The 16059-nt window shown below is 37.2% G+C and overlaps 1 protein-coding gene across 1 annotated transcript in view; it reads left to right on the top strand.

The window, feature by feature from the left end:
- LOC133532412 (serine protease Hayan-like) overlaps positions 1 to 16059 on the top strand; it is a 50100-nt gene that overhangs the window by 17097 nt on the left and 16944 nt on the right. The window contains exon 2 of the mRNA XM_061871061.1: positions 11522 to 11605. Within this exon, the coding sequence (XP_061727045.1) occupies positions 11536 to 11605 (70 nt within the window). The 5' untranslated portion in view covers positions 11522 to 11535. The remainder of the gene's footprint in view (positions 1 to 11521; positions 11606 to 16059) is intronic.

Below are 16059 nucleotides of genomic sequence, written 5' to 3'. Positions count from 1 at the left end.
AATAGTAAAATCAACTTAAAAAGGCGCGAAATTCATAACCACGCCGCGCTGGTCCGTCAACATGTCGGCTCGGCGCCCGGGAGCCTATCGTAGCCGACCTAGTGAGCGATAGATACCTCGCCCCGCCCGCGCCCCCCGCTCAGCTTCGCAAGCGCTGTTTGTCTTTTCTTTCAAATCATTCATTTGTTTGTTTATCGTGCACATAAATTAGATGCGGACATTACATGAATTTAATTATAGAATAAAAGTTATTATGACTTCAAAATGAGTGAAAAATGTTTGATATATGTACTGTACTGACTTAGTAACAGAGAAAAAACGAGGAATTGAGCAGTTAATAACTGCGAGCAAATAATCTTTCTTGGTCATGGGAAAGTTAAATATTTCTACGGGAAGGAGGAACTACGTTTCCATAAAAAGTGTAGATTATACAGTCGAAGGCTATACCGGCGTACAAAAGACTAATGGAGGTGGCATCAGAGGGCTTACCGCGAACCACGTTCGACGTGTTGCCTCCCTGTCATACTTACGTACGAATTTACAAGTGCGACAGAGAGGTAACACGTCGAACGTGGTTCGCGATAGGCCCTCAAATGTACAGCCAAGTGACGATGATGAAAATTACATTTTCAAAACTTTTGTCTTTTGGTACCATTGTGTTAGCCGCCTGTACTTACTTTCAACATATATTAGTAGTTTATGTTACTGCTATATAATAAAAGGCATTAAAATACACGAGTGTGGGCTTAGGAAACGAACGAAGTGAGTTTCTTAAAAAAATCACACGAGTGTTTTAATGCCTAATTATCTTATACCTTTAAACGAGCAATTCTTGTATATATATATTTCCGGGATCTCGGAAACGGCTCTAACGATTTTGCTGAAATTTGGTATATGGGGGTTTTTGGGGGTAAACAATCGATCTAGATTAGTCTTATGTTTGGGAAAACGCGTGTTTTCGAGTTTTCATGCGTTTTTCTTTCGATGCAGAATATGGTCGCTAATTTCGTGTTGCCGGCCACTGTCCGTCTGGTCCAGCGGGTTAAGACGCGGACTGCTAAACGAGTGTTACGGGTTCGAATCTCGCCTGGTGACTAACTTTTTTTTTTTTATATGTTCAATTTTATGTATATTTTTTTTAATTTTTATTGTTTTAGACAAGTTTAATTTAGTAAAAGAATGTAGTTAAGATTATCACCTATACACCACCATATTACAATAAATAGTTAATTATAACCGAGCAAAGCTCGGTCGCCCAGGTACTGTATAGTTATTGCAGGTAGTTCGCAATCACATTTTTAGCACAGGCATTATAAGAGAGGTATGGGCATTGTAAATGTCATCTGGCTCTGTGTGGTAGGGCACAGCACAGCGGATGTCATTCCAGATCTAGAGCAGAACCCAACTGGGGAAGTACCTCCACCTTACAGAAAATCGCAGCCAAATAACACTAGACCCTACTCATAGTGTTGTGTTCCTGCCGGTGAGTAAGGTTGCCAGAGCTCAACGAGGGGTGGGAGGGTGTTAGGGTCGGCAACGCGCATGTAACTCCTCTGGAGTTGCAGGCGTACATAGGCTACGGATACTGCTTACCATCAGGCAGGCCGTATGCTTGTTTGCCACCGACGTACCTAGTATAAAAATAAATAAAAAAAACACACACAATTAAAATATTTCATACGACATGTGCTAATTATTTGTCTCAGTGTAAACAAAAATATATCATAATTATGATATCAATTTTCAAATTCAAAATGGCGGACATGTTTTATAACTTATTTAAGAAATTATGAGTAGTTTAAGACTTTAAAAAGCAAGAAATTGTTTCTTGCTTCTGTTTGTATATGTATCATGTAGTATTTGATGTTTTCATTATTTTTGAAAGTCCTCAGGGTGCCGATTACGAAAATGACATCCATTATGGAACCCAAGATGGCGGACATTAATTTTTCTTAAAAATCGGTATGGGTGTCATCTCCGAGGTTCTTCGAGGTTTCGATTACGAAAATGACGTCCATTTTGCAATCCAAGATGGCGAACATTATTTTTTCTTAAAAATCGATATGGGTGTCATCTCCGAGGTTCCTCGGGGATCCGATTACGAAAATGACGTTCATTTTGAAATCCAAGATGGCGGAAATTATTTTTTCTTAAGTCGATATGGGTGTCATATCCGAGGTTCCTCGGGATTCCGATTACGAAAATGACGTCTATTTTGAAATCCAAGATGGCGGACATTAATTTTTCTTAAAAATCGATATGGGTGTCATCTCCGAGGTTCCTCGGGGTTCCGATTACGAAAATGACGTTCATTTTGAAATCCAAGATGGCGGACATTAATTTTTCTTAAAAATCGATATGGGTGTCATCTCCGAGGTTCCTCGGGGATCCGATTACGAAAATGAGGTTCATTTTGAAATCCAAGATGGCGGAACATATTTTTTCTTAAAAGTCGATATGGGTGTCATATCCGAGGTTCCTCAGGATTCCGATTACGAAAATGACGTCTATTTTGAAATCCAAGATGGCGGACATTAATTTTTCTTAAAAATCGATATGGGTGTCATCTCCGAGGTTCCTCGGGGTTCCAATTACAAAAATGACGTCAATTTTGGCGGTTCTTGTTGGTGCAGATTTCAAAAATAGAGACCATTTTAGAATTAAAGGTGGTTGATATCTCGGCTACACACATCGACACCCATTTCAAAAAGTAGCGTCCCCCATATTTATTTTCAAAATAGATGCCATTTTTGAAATCCACACCCCTAAAAACCCAGAAAACAACACCCATGACGACTTTTTCAAAAAAGTGACGTCCGCCATCTTTATTTCCAAAATGGACGTCATTTGTAAAATTAGTACACATACATCATACAACATGAAAACTAAAAACATTTCCATCCTCTTTTGGGCAGTTGTGTAAGTCTGTGATAACCCTAGGTAGGTACGGAGACCTTGAGCGGTGTCGGCATTTACGCAAACATCAAAGGCGTCGGCCCACTGTTACTTTTTACACTGTGCTTTTAGTGTGTCAACGAAAACGTCACATGATATATCAAAAGAAAAGTTATTTTATCTCATACCTTTAAACGAGCAATTCTTGTATATATATATATATAATTATATTTCTGTGATCTCGGAAACGGCTCTAACGATTTCTCTGAAATTTGGTATATAGGGGTTTTTGGGGGTATACAATCTATCTAGATTAGTCTTATGTTTGGGAAAACGCATGTTTTCGAGTTTTCATGCGTTTTTCTTTCGACGCAGAATATGGTCACTAATTTCGTGTTGCCGGCCACTGTCCGTCTGGTCCAGCGGGTTAAGAGTAAGACGCGGACTGCTAAACGAGTGTTACGGGTTCGAATCTCGCCCGGTGACTAACTTTTGTTTTTTTTTATATGTTCAAGTTATTATATAATTTTTTAATTTTTATTGTTTTACACAAGTTTAATTTAGTAAAAAAAAATGACCTATGTAATAAGAGAAATCGACAATAGATGGCGTTACTCTGTGACAAGTGCTGTAATGTTAAAATCGATTGTAAATAATAATAATTGTCAGTTCACATTTTACTTTTTAAGTTTATGTACATTATCACCACCATATTACAATAAATAGTTATAACCGAGCAAAGCTCGGTCGCCCAGGTACTATATTACTAACTGTACTAGGTTGCCTTTTTATTTTTAACAAGTTGGTCCAGTCCATGGTTGCCTACATTTTATATAAAAATCGGTTAATCTAGGCGACCATTAACTGGACCAACTTTTTTAATACGGCAACTTTCAAATAAGCTTTCATTTGATATATCATACGGTGAAATAACAAACAAAAATACTATCCGTACGCAATCTTACAAGGCAACCTACTTGAAATGTATCACTGTGAATTTTGTCTTACATTTATTTCTTATCAGAAATAAATAACATGAGGGTGCATATACCTTATAACGTATCTCTATATAACTATCGGTTATCAATATTAGCATTAGCGGTTAACAACAACATTCCCCTTAAAACAAATAACTATCGCGAGAAAAATACCAAGTCCAAACATCTGAAAAAAATCGGGAAAGAAAAGCTGCAACTGGCTTTTAAAATGGTACAAGGAAGGGTGGTCATCTGTATGAGAATGTGTTTTTTTTGTCTCTATTTGACCCAATGGTTGACTGGTAGAGAATGCCTTTTGGCATTAAGTCCGCCATTTGTGTTTTTTTTTTGTTTGTTCAATAAAGTTTAAATAAATAAATAATATTCATGTAACGCGATAACGAATTCTACGTGAACGAAACCGCGGGCAATACCTATTATAGTAACAACAAAATAACAATTTTCTATTGCTATTAATTTAAAACACGCTTTAGGAATATTTTTGATGGACCGTAGACGCAGTCAAGGGCACCCCGCTCCCCACTACCGTTGTTCGCTGCCTCCTGCCACAGCGCGCGGCGCGCGCAAACTTGCCGCGCGTTTGAAACGTAACGTATTTATATAAGCAAGGAATGCATACATATCAGTAATGAGTGTCGCCGTGATTTTATATTTCTAAATTTTTGTTTAGTAACTGAGATCATTGTTGATGATCGATTATTATTAACTCTACAAACTTTAATTCAATATTAGCTATACTGCTTAACCTGAAATCAATATCTAGACAAGCACATTGTCTACATGTCTAACTTTTTACTAGAATACTAAGTTGATCGATAATATCGTAATTTTGCAATATCAGCAACTCTAATTCTATATTTACAAAATAACTCGTGTTTTTACGTTTACTAGAAAGCAGCTGTTCCAGATTTCTAAAAACTGAAAATTGTACATAAATTGAAGTGTTATTCGATATGCTAAAGTTTTCTGTAACTTTAATTCTATATTTACTTAGTTATTAGCAAAAATTAAAATATTTAAATATAACCGAAAGCTCAACCTTAAAATTTCTAACTTTTTACCAAAGTATTATTTAACATACTCCCAATGACATATCAAAAAAGAAAAAACTTTAATATTATCGAAACCCATTTTTGTTCAACCGCTGGTCTAAATACGAAATTAGCGACCATATTCTGCGTCGAAAGAAAAACGCATGAAAACTCGAAAACACGCGTTTTCCCAAACATAAGACTAATCTAGATAGATTGTATACCCCCAAAAACCCCCATATACCAAATTTCAGCGAAATCGTTAGAACCGTTTCCGAGATCACAGAAATATATATATATATACAAGAATTGCTCGTTTAAAGGTATAAGATTTTAACGGGCCGGCGCGGCGTTTTATCGCACTTTAGACGAAACTGGAAGACCCGCTTGAAATCACCTTTTCCATAAAGAAATAAGAAGTAATAGAGTGCTCACTCCATACATCAGTTTTGGTACCAAAATGCTTATTATATTCGCAGTCGACATCTAGCATCAAGTAGCGGAACTCTCAGTACTGCTACTCGACAATAGATGTCGCGGCAAACAAAAAATCGAATGCTCAAAGTTCGCTGAGCATTAGACTGACAGTTCCGCTACTCGATGCTAGATGTCGACTGCGAATATAATAAGCATTTTGGTACCAAAACTGATGTATGGAGTGAGCACTCTATTACTTCTTATTTCTCTATGCCTTTTCATACAAACGTAGTCCTCATTTTTCTCTCTGGATATTAAAGTTATTGTCAATATTTGGACACAATTTGTTGTATATTAACCACAGCTATGCCCTGCGTTTGATTTTTTTCGAATTTATAATTATTATAAGAGTTAGGAGCATCTAAAAATTTGTATGAAATCTGTTTTTCGCTCCTAATTTTTACAGTAATCAAAAATCTAAAAGGTCGAACGTAGGGGCACGCCTATGGTTAATATACAAAGTGGCGCCATCTAATAGATCAAAGGCCAAAGGTATAGCGACATCGTTTCGAGCGTTGGCGCCATAAACCTTTAGGTTGTGCCCGGTAAGATGGCGCCACACTTACAACAAATTTAACACATATCAGTGAAAGAATAAAGATCAAAGTCAAATGGCGTTCTAAAAGTTTTAATCGTCCACCTTGTCATAATGTTTGCAGCTCTCATAATTTATAGGGCATTTTTTCAAGGTGACCCACTCATCTCAGCCGCTGGGATTTGCAAAACCTAACAATGGTCTCCTGTTTGATCAGCTTTCAATTCATGGTTCATACGCTGCCGGTCCTATTGTCCTTTGACGGGCCATACATTTTCGTAGTACTTGCCTCTCGAATTACTTCAAAATTCAAAAATTTATTCTGCAAGTAGGCCTCAAGGGCTCTTTTACAAGTCAATACAACATTTATAGTAACATCATATAGTGACAAGAAAAATACATAACAACATTTATAAATACAACAGCCAATACCTGGGTAAACATTACATTATAATAATCTTAAAATAAATAATTACTACAATACAATAGAGATGTATAGTCTCTATGGTTAAAAAACACATTAAATCTGGAGATGTAAAAGGTCCCCAATGTCAGAGTACTAATACTAATAAAATTTGGAGGTGTAAAGTCTCTCCAAGTGTCAAAATAAAATTTATACTAAATAAATAAACCGCGTCTGGACTGTTAAACTAGCAGTCTCATAAACTAATGCTACAGAATACATAACTAGTATGTACCAAGTCAAATATATTCGTCCGACTGGGTTGTGGCCCAGGTTTCACAGGCGTAGGTGACAACAGTACTGATGATGGTTCGATAGATGGTGATCTTTGAGCTTATACTGAGCAGCTTTGAGCTTAGTAATTTACCACAGGAGTAAATATATTTGTGTCCAGCCACTATCCTTACCCTTATTTAGTTTTATCTATTTTGATAAAAATCGACAAATTATTTACTTACAATAACAATGTGCATAATGGATAATGTACAGAGGATTACTATAACTAGCTTAAATCTAAAATAGACCCTTGAGGTGTCAACTTGTTGTATCGCAATACTGATACGTTGTGCGTATTTTGATTAATCTGCCCACCCATAGGTTTTCTAATTATTTTTTTCACGTGTAATAAAAAAAGTTTCCATTTCGGAAAGTTTTAGGACTTCTAGAGGTCTTCCCATGAAGGAAAATTTGCAATTTTGAAATCTTTCCGTCGGCATACACGGACGTAACTATACGCTCGAAACCGCAACATGAATAATTATTAATTAGATGTACCTACTCGATTATACTTTTTGTTTTTGTATCGAAGATGAAAAATGTTGTATGCCACTAAAACATAACGAAACAGGTGATTCCCCTTATACCATTATGAATGATACTAAATATCGACCTAGTTGGACACAAATCTGTAGAACAATTACGTTTATCTTTTAACTGTTAGGTAATTACTAGTAATTAGTTGTACATTAGTTTTAACGTTTTACATGATTAAATATTAAATGTCTGACCGCTGACAGTGAAGATGATAGTAGACGAACGCTTCTCTATTAAGTATTTTATTATTTGATACAAACGTAGTCTAGACCTCCCTGGAATAAATAAATAAATATTATAGGACATTATTACACAAATTGACAAAGTCCCACAGTAAGCTCAATAAGGCTTGTGTTGTGGGTACTTAGACAACGATATATATAATATATAAATACTTAAATACATAAAAAAACATCCATGACTCAGGAACAAATATTCATGCTCATCACACAAATAAATGCCCTTACCAGGATTTGAACCCGGGACCATCAGCTTCATAGGCAGGCTCACTACCCACTAGGCCAGACCGGTTGTCAATATTGTGGAAAATGTAATTACACAGAAGGGGGGGCGGGTTTAGGGTCGGCAACGCGCATGTAACTCCTCTGGAGTAGCAGGCGTATATAGGCTACGGAGACTGCTTACCATCAGGCGGGCCGTATGCTTGTTTGCCACCGACGTAGTATATGTATATATATATATATATATATATATATATATATATATATATATAAAATATATATATATATATTAACCAAAGCCCTTTGTTTGACATTTTTCGATTATTATAAGCATTCATATTAATGTGATTGTAAGAGTTAGGAGGAAAAAAAATCAGAATAAAAGCTTCTTAAGTCTCCGAACTCTTGTTTTAATTAAAATGGGCATAAATGTATTTAATATACATCGAATTGTGTAAAAATATTTTCGTTAATGTTTTTTTTTACGTTTATTTTTCAAAGGCATATACATAACCAATGTTAAAGTTACGCGCCAAACAGACGGCCTACCGCGATCCACGTTCGACGGCAACGTCACCTTCCCTATCACACTTACGTTCCCTATCACACTTACGTACGAATTTACAAGAGCGACAGAGAGGCAACACGTCGAACTTGGTTCGCGGTAGGTCCTCTGCTTATGTGATTTGTTGGCGAGACAGCGTTTATTCTTTACCTTTTTACGCCCCAAAAAAAGTCGTTGTTAATAAATACTAAATAAAAATAACAACATTTTCTTTATTTCAGACTTTGTTGTCCATAGAGTTATTAGTATTATACGAACTTGCAACTATACCGATTCGATGAATGAGATACGATAACGATAAGTTCTGGTTTAGATAAGTTCTCATTTAGATATCGTTTGTATGTCGTATAGGGACCGTGCGCGTTGGAGGATCTGCCATCTTGTGGCCTGAATCGGAACAATAAACATGTACATTTACACGTCACGTGTTTTCTTGTGCATAGTAGGTTCTGCCATCTTGTGGGCTACATCGGAACAGTAAACATCACATTTACGCCTCGCGCCAAAAATTTGACGGCTCCTGTGCTGCCTCCTACAGTTCATGCACGCTCCCTATAATTGACAGAAGCAGCTCGATTCGGGCAACCAATGCCACTTTGACGTTAGAAATATCGTAGATAGATCTTAATGGGATCACAGCGGAATCGAATTAAACGTCAATTTTGACATGTAGTTTAGTTATCGATCTTTTAAAGATCTTTCCAAGATCTTAAACGAGTCTTAATCATTCTTCGAATTGGGCCGTAAGTTAGTAACAACACAATATTAGACAGACTCTTGATACGTACTTAATATAAAAAGTGGCTGTGACATAATCGGACAGACGAATCCATAAAGGTTCCGTTTTTTGCCATTTGGCTATGGAACCCTAATAATATTAACATTAAACTTACATACCTATACTTAAATGTTACATCTGGACTCCAAATGAATAGAGTTCCAGTGCTTCATTATTTTACTGATCGGATCCAGACATAACGATCAGGAGACTGTTCGGACTGCCACATTCAACATGTCCAGAGTGGAATATGAGCACTATTTTTGATTCAGGATTTCTTCTAAGTCCTTAATCATCATGTTGAAATGCTTGTGGTGTAAGTGGTCTCTCTCTGCGGTGCGATACCTACAATACCTACATGACTACGTAGTTTGGATGACGTGCAATAAAATGTATGTTGACTTAAAATTATTTTTTGCTGTGATTAGTTCCGGTTGGATAACAATGAGCGGCGAAATCCCACCCAACCTACTTAACATACAACATTAAAACATTATGGGCCATACACAGATTCTGGTTTTAACACCTCGAATCCCACGGACGTAATATCGGGTCACCAATGACAATTAAAATAGACGGCGGAAAGTGCCAAAATTTTGAAACGTAATAAATATTTAGAGAGGTCCCAGCGCGCACAAGATTTTTGTAGAAATCGAGAAGCGTCTGGTTGACGTAACTGGTAACCGAAGAGCTGGCAGCTCCCTCGCACAAAGTATCAACAAACGAGGAAATGCCGCCAACATCCTTTGTACAATGCCTCAAGGCCCTCAAGGGTCTATTTTGGATTTAAGTGCCGCCGCGCTCCCATAGAAAATACTAAACGTACGTTTCTACGGGGTCGCACGTTTATGTCTTTTGTATTACATTTTTGTCTACTGTGATACCAATTTCCATTAATTATTTAGGTTTTATAGTAAAAATATATTATTTTACATGACTCGTAGAAAAAGTATTATATAGGTCTCTATCATACCACGATTATATAAAATACAATTTTTTTTGCATTAGGTAAAAAGAAGGAAAGCGATTTTGACGTGTCTGTTTATTGAAAAACTCTTTTGAAAAATAACTCACGGCAAATATGTAACAATTATAAATCATATACGATCATTTACATTCTTTTTCTTTCATAAGTAATTCTTACTGATTTTTAAAAAGCGTTTCTCAATAAAAAGACATGTCAACATTGTTTACCAATTCAATTCAAATATACTTTATTCATGTAGGCCTAGCACCTACCTTTACCCTTTACCTTTTTTCTAATGCAAAAAAAAACGAACTATGTATCCGTCAACCGTTGTGCAGCCAACTATACAATTCACGCAAATATGACCAACCGGAATCTTGAGATTGTAGTACTTCCAAGAATATTTTGTCCAATGATTCATTTTCTAAATATTAATTTGACTAAAATCAGTGGCGGATTTGCCTACGCCTCCAGTAGGCCCGGCTCTAGAGCAGAGGTCTATTTCTCGTACGGTATTACTCGTAGTCTAATATTATTAGTCCACGAACTGTCATATCGTATTGGTTACCATGGCAACTCACTAATAATATTAGACTAATACCGGTCCAGAAATGGTCCCTGCAAGATATTAGGGGCGCAAGTCGGGTCGCCAATTTCCCGAATGAAGGTTGAGGGCGGCGATGACTGAGATACGCGTCATACTCGTGAACGGGTGCGGTTTGTGCAGACCGGTCGGTTTAAGCTTACATGGGCTAGTATGTTATGTTATAAGTATGTAACTTTACTTCTGAGTGGCATTAACGTGAGACACTTCATTCGGTTCTTGTCTGTTTGTTAATTTCATGTCTTTTAATTATTTATATAATAATTCAATCCTTGGAGACCCTTTAAATCTCTAAGGATATTTAATATTTTAATTGTAATTTTTTAAAATTATATTTTATCTCTGACACTTAGAGACTTTTATAACTCTAAAGGATTTAAGTACTTATTGTTTGTATTTTTTATGATATTTTTTCGTGTAATTCGACAATTAGAGACTATACATCTCTAATAAAGTATCTAATGTTTAATTAATTCCATATTCGTAATTGTATTTTGTTATTTATTGTAAAAACTTTGACATGTAAAAGTGCCCCGTGGCCTATTTGTTGAATAAATGTTTGTTTGTTTGTTTTGTTAGTCTCTAAAAAAGACTGCTGTGAAAAGGGCTGTAGCCCCTCGGGAAAACCTCGGCAGGAAGCTCATTCCACAGCCGAAGCGTTCTCGGAAGGAAATTCCTCTTAAACCGCACAGTACACGACCATTTAGGTTCTAGGGTGTGAGGATGAACATGATGAATTCTACGGATTTCACGTGTTTTTAGTCACTCGCGCTAAGCCCTCCGAAACATGTCGCGCGAGTGACTAAAAACATGTAATTGGAATCCGTAGAATTAGTATAATGTTAGTATGTCTCACGACAGTTAAAATTCGCTTTTACACGTTGTTTATAAGATTAACTAACATAACAACTTAGAACAGGTATTCTATTTCCAGACTGGTCCTAAAAGATGGCGTCGAACGTTGGCCGCACCGCACTTTTGCTGTTTTTGGTGACCTCTGCTACCTCACAGTTTTATGGTAAGTGGAGTTTATCAAATATGATAACATTAAATGTATATTTTCCATTTTATTAGGCCTGCCTATACTTAGCCTAATCTAGTGCATTTATAGATTCTATCAAGATCAACTCCCAATAGTCCTTACACCCTGGCGGGCGCAGCTGCGTGCGTCCCATGACACGGGCAAGGGCAGCATGCGCTCGGTGAATCCCTTACATTTCATCAAAGTATCAAAAGAGCTCTACGTGTTGCCTTCGGCTCCGCGCACGTCGCCCAACTGTCCGGAACACCATTGTTCCGTTATGGGAAAGACATAGCTTTTATTTAGTTTCACCTGCCCCATTCGCTGTCTGTAATCAAATCTTGCAAGTTTTTGACCCACTTCCCGGTTTCCAATGAAGCTGAAAGTTTGCATACTTAAATATGTAAGTCAGGTGATAATGCAATATTATGGTACCATCGAGCTGATCTGATGATGGAGACAGGGGGTAGCCACAGGAACTCTGTGATAAAACAACGCAACCTAATTTTGTTTGTGGGGTTTTTAGAATCGTCTCGATGAGTAAAAGGTACAGTCAGCGATAAATGCTTGTACCAAAAATGAATTTTTTGCCAAAATCGTATTACATATTACAGTTAGTATGAGTACATAGAGTACAGTCAGCATCAAAAGTAGCGAATCAAGTAACGCTTCATAAGTATCTACCATTGTGTAACAGCATAACAAAAAGTGATGTTTTTAATAAAGAACAACTAAGACTGTAAAAGATATACTTTTGTACACCGACCGACCTTTTGTCGACGACCGGTCTGGCCTAGTGGGTAGTGACCCTGCCTACGAAGCCGATGGTCCCGGGTTCAAATCCTGGTAAGGGCATTTATTCGTGTGATGAGCATGGATATTTGTTCCTGAGTCATGGGTGTTTTCTATGTAGGTATTTAAGTATTTATAAATATTTATATATTATATATATCGTTGTCTAAGTACCCTCAACACAAGCCTTATTGAGCTTACTGTGGGACTTAGTCAATTTGTGTAATAATGTCCTATAATATTTATTTATTTATTATTTGTACGCGAATTTTAGAAATTTATCTATATTTGGAAAAGTTATCCGGAATATCAGATACTTTTGGCGCGTTGTTTCATCCGCTACTTTTGATGCTGACTGTACATACGGCATTTTCCCATACGAACTTTTCCGCGCCCACTGATTTAGACACGTTTCGTTCCACGAAGTGCTCAACCGGTGATATTGTTGTTTACACGCCGGTGATAGTAAATATTTAATGTTTATTTGCGAATTATATTCTATAATAATCCCTTCGGTTTTAGGGTTCCGTACCCAAAGGGTAAAACGGGACCCTATTCCGGGTCCGACCATCCGTCCGTGCGTCCGTCTGTCACCAGGCTGTATCTCATGAACCGTAATAGTTAGACAGTTGAAATTTTCACAGATGATGTATTTCTGTTGCCGCTATAACAACAAATACAAAAAAACAGAATAAACTAAATATTTAAGGGGCCTCCCATACAACAAACGTAATTTTTTTGCCGTTTTTATAGATGGTACGGAACCCTTCGTGCGCGAGTCCGACTCGCACTTGGCTGGTTTTTTGTAAAAGATTACAGACAGTATAGTGGTGAAATTTTAACCTCCAGCCATACTATGCATAGTGACTTCATAGGTCATACGGAACAATTTTTATTAATGGAAAAATCTCAAAAATAGTTTGGCTGTCCCATAGAAAGCAGCGGCATCACATTAGCCGGAATGTATGAAACAGCATTTTTTTTTCGCGATTTCGAAATTGGTCCCATAATAAAAGTTGTTCATTATGACCTCAGTCAGTCAGTGAAGTTACTACGCAGAGTATAACTGGTGGTTAAAATTTCATCCTGTATTATTTACGTACCTCCGAATACTAAGAAGCCCTTGGACCTTATAGAAAAGGTTAAGGTTTAAGGCAGACCTCGGCCATTTAAAAAATTGCCTTCATTATCGATCAACGAGAAATCCATATTTAGTTCGATATGTATCGTTCACACAGTTAAATGACGAATCGTAAACCTTACAGCAAAGGTATAAGGCTCAACGGTGATCAGATCAAGTGTTGTTGCTTGTGACTCATACGCACTGTCGACTTTTGATAAACTACTTATATGAATTTCGACTTTAAGGGCGAGTAATACCACAAGGCGAAGCAGATACATTGTAGGCATCTACCAAACGGACTATTAGTAGTTGTAGTTACACTTTATTGCACAAGTACATAACACAGAAAGAATACAGTAAATGTGTACAAAGGGGAACTTATCTCCTTAATGGATTTCTTCCAGCTGACCTTTAAGTAACTGAGAGAGATACATACGAAATGTTAGACAAACTAAGATAATATGTCAATAGTCAATCCTTCTCTTCTTCCTCGCATTGTCCCGGCATTTTGCCACGGCTCAAATGGCGTAGGCACTAGTTTTTACGAAAGCGACTGCCATCCGACCTTCCAACCTAGAGGGTAAACTAGGCCTTGTTGGGATTAGTCCGGTTTCCTCACGATGTTTTCCTTCACCGAAAATCGACTGGTAAATATCAAATGATAGTTCTCGCATAAGTTCCGAAAAACTCATTGGTACGAGCCGGGGTTTGAACCCGCGACCTCCGGATTGCAAGTCGCATGCTTTTACCGCTTGGCCACCAGCGCTTGTATATGTCAATCCAATTGTCATTAATTTGATTGCCATAACCTCTTTAATTTTGCCTTCAGCGACGCTACAGACTGACTCTGCTTTAGCGAAGATGGCAACGTGTTCCATAGCTTCACAGAGCGTACCGTGAGACCGTGACTGATTTATGAAAATTTAAAGCATACCACTTGACTGGCTCAGTGACCCAAAAAAGATCTTGGCCTCTAACACTAGAGATCGCCAGTCAGCCACCGGAGTACCCAACTGAGATTTGAGAACACTATTCTGGGCGACTGACACTACCTCAGCGAGATGGCAACGCGTTACATATAGACCAATAGTGGGACCGGATTTTTGCCCTATAAGTTTCGATAATTCTAAAGAGTGAAAAGTGATGTTTATCTGGTATGGGACATATTTTTAAGCATATTTGTAATATATGAAGAAAATTTAGAACGAGCGTTAGATATAAATAAGGTATTTATGTATTTTTATTGATGAATTTTGAATATTGAATTAAAGTACAAAATTTAAGCATCGTCTTTTATAATATGTATGAGGCTTTATGCTATCAATTTTTTAGAAAAAAAATCAACGCGCTACTTTGTCAAACTCAAATTAGCTTATTATTTTGTCAATATTGAATTAAAGTTTGAAAAATCCACAATATCATATCTAAATTCTTAAGTTAATAGGCAAGGCAAAAAATTAGAAGAATAGGATATGTGCTTTACAATTAATAAGCGTTTTTTGTCCTGTAAGATCTAATATTGAATTAAAGTCCGTAGAGATAAGTCTATTACTATAAAATAATATATGCAGCCATTTTATAGAAAGGTAGAAATATCTGTGTGTAGCTTGCATTGTAATAGTAAAATCAACTTAAAAAGGCGCGAAATTCATAACCACGCCGCGCTGGTCCGTCAACATGTCGGCTCGGCGCCCGGGAGCCTATCGTAGCCGACCTAGTGAGCGATAGATACCTCGCCCCGCCCGCGCCCCCCGCTCAGCTTCGCAAGCGCTGTTTGTCTTTTCTTTCAAATCATTCATTTGTTTGTTTATCGTGCACATAAATTAGATGCGGACATTACATGAATTTAATTATAGAATAAAAGTTATTATGACTTCAAAATGAGTGAAAAATGTTTGATATATGTACTGTACTGACTTAGTAACAGAGAAAAAACGAGGAATTGAGCAGTTAATAACTGCGAGCAAATAATCTTTCTTGGTCATGGGAAAGTTAAATATTTCTACGGGAAGGAGGAACTACGTTTCCATAAAAAGTGTAGATTATACAGTCGAAGGCTATACCGGCGTACAAAAGACTAATGGAGGTGGCATCAGAGGGCTTACCGCGAACCACGTTCGACGTGTTGCCTCCCTGTCATACTTACGTACGAATTTACAAGTGCGACAGAGAGGTAACACGTCGAACGTGGTTCGCGATAGGCCCTCAAATGTACAGCCAAGTGACGATGATGAAAATTACATTTTCAAAACTTTTGTCTTTTGGTACCATTGTGTTAGCCGCCTGTACTTACTTTCAACATATATTAGTAGTTTATGTTACTGCTATATAATAAAAGGCATTAAAATACACGAGTGTGGGCTTAGGAAACGAACGAAGTGAGTTTCTTAAAAAAATCACACGAGTGTTTTAATGCCTAATTATCTTATACCTTTAAACGAGCAATTCTTGTATATATATATTTCCGGGATCTCGGAAACGGCTCTAACGATTTTGCTGAAATTTGGTATATGGGGGTTTTTGGGGGTAAACAATC

The sequence above is a fragment of the Cydia pomonella genome, chromosome 27 (assembly GCF_033807575.1).
Source record: "Cydia pomonella isolate Wapato2018A chromosome 27, ilCydPomo1, whole genome shotgun sequence".
NCBI classification, from domain to species: domain Eukaryota; kingdom Metazoa; phylum Arthropoda; class Insecta; order Lepidoptera; family Tortricidae; genus Cydia; species Cydia pomonella.
Note: the sequence above shows the minus strand (reverse complement) of the source record. Positions and strands in the feature narration are given on the sequence as shown.